Source organism: Myotis yumanensis, unplaced genomic scaffold (assembly GCF_028538775.1).
Source record: "Myotis yumanensis isolate MYYU_CA2020_CCGP unplaced genomic scaffold, mMyoYum1.0.hap1 SCAF_15, whole genome shotgun sequence".
Taxonomy (NCBI): Eukaryota; Metazoa; Chordata; class Mammalia; order Chiroptera; family Vespertilionidae; genus Myotis; species Myotis yumanensis.
In genome coordinates, this window is record NW_027223766.1 from 40,944,247 (window position 1) to 40,950,246 (window position 6,000).

Genomic DNA, 6,000 nt, shown 5'->3' on the forward strand with positions numbered 1-6,000 from the left:
GAATTAATACATGTAAGGTGCCAACAATTCTTGGCACATGGTAATTTCTCAGTAAGCTTGTAGATTTTGGGCTTGTGTTGGAGAAGTTTGTTTTGTCATTATCATACCTAGCTTAGGATGTTGACAGAATAGCATATTTGACAAATTGAAGTTATTCTTATTATTCAGTGACTACCCTGTTTGTTATTAATACGGTTTAAACAATTACTTTAGTTAATGACTGGTATATAATACTAGTTCACTTTTGAAATGAAGCCCATTCCTGAAGCCATTTTCCCCCTTTGCCTCTCTTTTGAATCTATTATTAAGAAATTAAAAATACAGAACCTAATGTTTTTCTCTCTGGTTTAAAATGAGAACTAATATTTTTAGAGAGAGGCTGCTAAAATTAAATATTGGGACTTATCAATAAAGGCTATATGGAAAAGTACCAACAGTAATAAAAAGATGATTTCTGAAATTCTCTAGGCAATGAGGAAAGGTCTACTGGATGTGCTTCCAAAAAACTCATTAGAAGATTTAACAGCAGAAGATTTTAGGCTTTTGGTAAATGGCTGTGGTGAAGTTAATGTGCAGATGCTGATCAGTTTTACCTCTTTCAATGATGAATCAGGTATGAAATTTTTGAAATGTTTATTTAAGGAATAAGATACATAGATAGTTTGGTCAGTCAGCATTTTCTGAGTTTCTAGTTTTTAGATACATTTACAGGGCTTTGGAAATGTATTACTGATGCTTAAAAGGTTTTTTTATATTATTTTTTTAACATGATTGAATGATGATGGCTTAGTGTTAGGTTATTTTTTATTGCTTAATTTTCTTAGATTTTAAAGAATATATGGTTTGTAAAAAAGTAAAAATTCCTTATGGTGAGCAACTGGGTGAGAAGGATTTTTTTATATACTAGTTAAGAAAAAAACAATCCATGTGTCAGTTCCATTAAACTTATCCAATTCATGTCTCTCAAACTCTGATTAAAGAATTTGACTGCATGATGTTTGCTTTGTAGAACTAGACCTAAACACACAAAGATATAGCAGCACACAAATACATGTGGTATCTAGAAAGAATAAAGAGAGGTAGTGATAATAATCCTCCTAGAATAACATTTACCTTTAGTGCTTGATTTGCTGCAACTCTCTTTTTTCAAAGTCCTGTAGTCTCAGAATAGACTTTTTAGTTGTGACTACACAATAAAACACTGGAAGGTTCAAGAATTTCATTATGAGAGGATTATACCTATAGTCCAAGATTATTGCATACATTGAAGGTACCAAGTTTTCTCCCTTTTTTCCCCCATACTTTGCAAACAGCTTCAGCCAAATTATAGTCAGTTAAATTTGGATAAATTTTCTTGTTTTCCTTCATGCTTGGCAATGTATAAGACATCGTGTAATTGTTTTGAACTACTTTTTAATACAGTGTTCAGTATTTCTCAGATAAGAATTTGTCTCATTTACAAGTAAAAAAACCTAGGAGGGGAAAGAATATATCTAAAGATACTCCAAGTATGATCCTCAGATCAGCAGCAGCATCTGAAGCTTTCTAGAAATGTAGAATTTTTGTTTTCCCCCCACTCTCTTCCCCCTACCTAGATGAGAATCTGCATGTTAAAAAGATCCCCAAGTGATGTAAACTCATTAAAATTTGAGAAGCACTGGTTTAAGAACATGGGAATAATCATGACTTATCAAATGGAATTAAAATCATGTAATTATCAGTTTTGAGACTGGTGGTTCATTTTTCTTGGTCATCTTGAGTTACCATTGACTAAGAAACTGTAGAGGTGTTATATTATGCAAATGGTTCTAATTTTCTATATTAGGAATTAGACCTATATAACGTGTGTGTGTGTGTGTGTGTGTGTGTGTTTATTGCTTTCAGAGAGGAAAGGAGAGGGAGAGAGATAGAAACATCAATGATGAGAGAGAATCATTAATCAGCTGCCTCCTGCATGCCCCACACTGGGGATTGAGCCTGCAACCCAGTTATATATGCCCTGACCAGGAATTGAACCACGACCTCCTGGTTCATAGGTCGACACTCAATTACTGAGCTATGCCGGCCGGGCTATAGAACATTTTAATTATATACATTTTTTATAATAAACACTCTAAAATATAACTACTGATACAGTATATTGAATTTATATTCTTCATTCTTAGGAGAAAATGCCGAGAAGCTCTTACAGTTCAAGCGTTGGTTCTGGTCCATAGTAGAGAAGATGAGCATGACAGAACGACAAGATCTTGTAAGTTAAGTTCACAGAATTTGTATAACAAAATATAAAAATTTAAAATACTGCGTATGATAGCCTTTTGTTTTAAGTTTGAAATGGTGAGTTATTTTAAGTTTGGCTAAAGAAATTACAGAGAGTTAGAAATAATAGGCAGTTTTGTTTTTCTACTCTATAACAGAACATTTGAAGTATTAATAAAGCTGTAAGCAGAGTGAAATAAATACATCTTAGCTATTAGTCTTAGAAAATAATACCAGCATATTGTTGAGACCCCCGCCCCCATAGTGCTTATATATGTTGGCTGCTCCGTCATCCTTTTGACTAGTAGTAAGCCTCTGCAACATTTCTGAATAGTATAGTGTCTTGACTGTTATCTCTCACTAGGAATAGAGTAGCTTTATTGTGATATGTGAATATTAAGCCTATGATTTTAATCTTACGATTATTAACTTAGAAGCATAGATTAGGTAATATTAACTTTGGTCATAGTGAAAAGTTGATCCTAAAGTCAGACCAACCTGGAATATATCCATAACCAAATCAACCTGTCCATTAATCTTGAAAGAGAAGTCTCCACTAGACCAGCCTTAGTGCTCAGTAATCTAAACTAGACTGTTCATGGAATGTATAAAAATGATCACATATCTAGTATAGCCCCAAATTTTATTCAAGAGGGGGAAATGGTTACTTGTACTTTTAGTATTCCTTAATCTTTACATGTGCACACCCCCTCCCCCCTGCCTTCCAGTATTTCTTCACTAATATTTCTGTTTGTTCAGCAGTCCTGGCTGTCACCAGGTTCTGTTCTTGGCTTAGCCGTCCTGGTTATTGATTTCCACTTAGATTATTCCCTAGGTGGTGAATTCTATGTGATTGGTTCCATGTTATTTGACTTTCCCAATCTTGTGGACCCTAAATTCCCTACCAGGCTAATACCATATCTGTCCTTGTTGCCGTCAAGAGCACCTAAATAGCTTGGTAGAGTTATATCACTTTAGTCAGTCTTTGGATTTGGGAACTTTGTTTCCCTGTAACAAGCAACGTATTAGTTTTGTAAAGCCTACCAAAAACAGAAATAGAAATGATTGGCTATCTTATATGAATTCTTATCTATTCCCTAGTTTTAATTTTCTGCTGTTTTTAAACTAATAACATCCTCTTCCAGTTAGCCAAGTTAAATCTCACTGCAGTTTCTGCTTTCCCTAAAAGAAATGTGCTAACTCTTCAGTTTTGAGAGAGCGAGCGAGAGAGACTCTCTCAATATAAGGGCCTTAATATTTCCTATCCATAGCTGTAATTTATGAGCTCCACTCTTTAAACGCCTATATAAAATCTATTCCTAGGGCGTAAGCAGTTTATCAAGGTGTCTTTTCCCTCTTTTCCCTTTTCCTTCACATATTGTTGGTTTTATCCTGATGTGTCTGAGGGGAAATGCTGAGGGATATTAGACTATAACAGGGTTTCTCAAATGGTTCTCCCTTGAATTATTAGTTCTGCAAATTATAGGGTTTCTAGAGTTACTGGATTTCTCATAAAACTATTTGCTTCAGGAATTACAGCAAGTTAGTTCATTTAGGTTTCCTCTGGGATTTTGGATATATTTGTTTAGCTGTATACTATAAATGTGTTAGATTTAAAAGGCTTTACCTTAGCCCTGACCAGTGGATAGAGTGTCGGCCTGTGGACTCAAGAGTCCCGGGTTCAATTCCGGTCAAGGGCATGTACCTTGGTTGCGGGCACGTCCCCAGTTGGGAGTGTGCAGGAGGCGGCTGATCGATGTTTCTTTCTCATCGATGTTCCTGGCTCTCTGTCCCTCTCCCTTTCTCTCTGTAAAAAAACCAATAAAATATATTTTTAAATAAATAAATAAATAAAAGGCTTTACCTTAGAGATTGGCACTATTTTATTATCACTGAAGAGTGATATGTATGTATATATGTATGGGCCAATGATGAATGGAATGTATTAATAAAAATAAAGATTATGTTATCATATTTAAGTAAAAAAGTAAAGTAGAAGTTCACATTCATCTTACATCACACAAAAAAGATGTGTAGTAAAACATAATGTTATATGGCTTATTGCATGGATTTTCATGTACAGTAGATGTTCTCATTAATTACTTTTATAAAGTTACTCTGTGTCACAGTGTAGCACTGAAATTACTGGGTTGTTTTGCTAATAGATAAACTGCAAAATAACTTTTCTTAAAACCTGTGTGAATTTTGAGCCTTTGGTGGTGGTGGGGGGGGGGGGGGTGAGATGCTGCATTTTTCCATTATGAGGTATGCCATGCAATTTAGCCCCTGGAAAGACCCTTAGAGAACCTTTGGTCCAACAGTCTCATGTTACAGATGAGAAACTGAGAGCCTGAAACATAGTTTCTTTTCTATATCTGACACTTTTTTTCCCTTCTGACCCTGAATCTTCCCTTTTCAGTACAAGAAATAAATTTAAAACTCAGTTCAAAAAGTACAGTACCCTTATGTAGATTTTAATAATAGAATGGGGCTTTGTGAGTATATTGCCAGAATTAAGGGTTGAGGGTTAATCTGTTAAAAACCAAAACTGTAATTATTATATTCCTGTTTAGGTTTACTTTTGGACATCAAGCCCATCATTACCAGCCAGTGAAGAAGGATTTCAGCCTATGCCCTCAATCACAATAAGACCACCAGATGACCAACATCTTCCTACTGCAAATACTTGCATTTCTCGACTTTACGTCCCACTCTATTCCTCTAAACAGATTCTCAAACAGAAATTGCTACTCGCCATTAAGACCAAGAATTTTGGTTTTGTGTAGAGTATAAAAAGTGTGTAACTGCTGTGTAATATTACTAGCGAATTTTGTAGATTTTTTTCCATTTGTCTATAAAAGTTTATGGAAGTCAATGCTGTCACACCCCCCTGGAGGTAACTTAAAGAGATAAATACAAACATTCCTTGCTGAGTTTGTAGCATAAAGGACTGAGGAGCACTAGCAACATTTAACTATGATTTGCTAGTTAACAACTTCTGGGTCTAACCCCAGCCAAAGATGACAGCAGAACAACATAATTTACACTGTGATTTATCTTTTTGCTGAGGGGGAAAAAATGTAAAATGTTCTGAAAATTCACTGCTGCCTTTGTGAAAAGTGTTTCAGCAAAGGTTCTTGTATAGAGGGAATAGGGAATTTCAAAATAAAAAATTAAGTATGTTCTGTGTTTTCATTTTAACTTTTTTATGGTGTTGAATTTGTGGTTGGCTGCAATTGTGTATCATGTATATGGAACTTGTAAAAAGTTCTAGACATTCAGATCTTAGAGGTAAAATCACTTTTACCTATAAAAACCACTTATTGCGGTTTATTTTGGCTGCATTGAACTCTAGGATATTACATGAAATCACTAATATTTTGCATGTAATTGTTCATTTGAGTGAGGGCACTTTTTGTACATATGATGGGGCCAATGCACAATACTTGATCACCATCACCCTTTCCCCTTTGTATCCTTATTCAGTGAGCAGTCAGTCAAGAGGTTACTGCACTTCAGTTCTAACTAGACATTTGTACTGAGGTATTCAGTTATGTAAACTCAGCCTGGGCACTTTCTGATAACTGTAAAATGTTTTATAAGATCATGATTACTGAAGACACATTTTGGTAATTTTAAATGTTCGTGAGCAGCTTAACTACTTTTGTATCTAAAGCCTTTTTTAAGTATCTTGTTACATTTACTTTTTTAAATAAATTACAGAAGAAATGTCAAGTAATA

At 34.7% G+C, this 6,000-nt stretch overlaps 1 protein-coding gene across 9 annotated transcripts in view; it reads left to right on the forward strand.

Annotated features, from left to right (window-relative positions):
* The window catches only part of UBR5 (ubiquitin protein ligase E3 component n-recognin 5), a 138,950-nt gene extending 133,509 nt beyond the window's left edge, over positions 1-5,441 (forward strand). For all 9 annotated transcript variants that reach the window (XM_070392397.1, XM_070392398.1, XM_070392390.1 and 6 more), the window contains 3 exons: positions 469-613; positions 2,166-2,251; positions 4,833-5,441. In XM_070392397.1, coding sequence (XP_070248498.1) covers positions 469-613; positions 2,166-2,251; positions 4,833-5,045 — 444 coding nt within the window. In that variant the 3' untranslated portion in view covers positions 5,046-5,441. The remainder of the gene's footprint in view (positions 1-468; positions 614-2,165; positions 2,252-4,832) is intronic.
* The last annotated feature ends 559 nt before the right edge of the window (positions 5,442-6,000 follow it).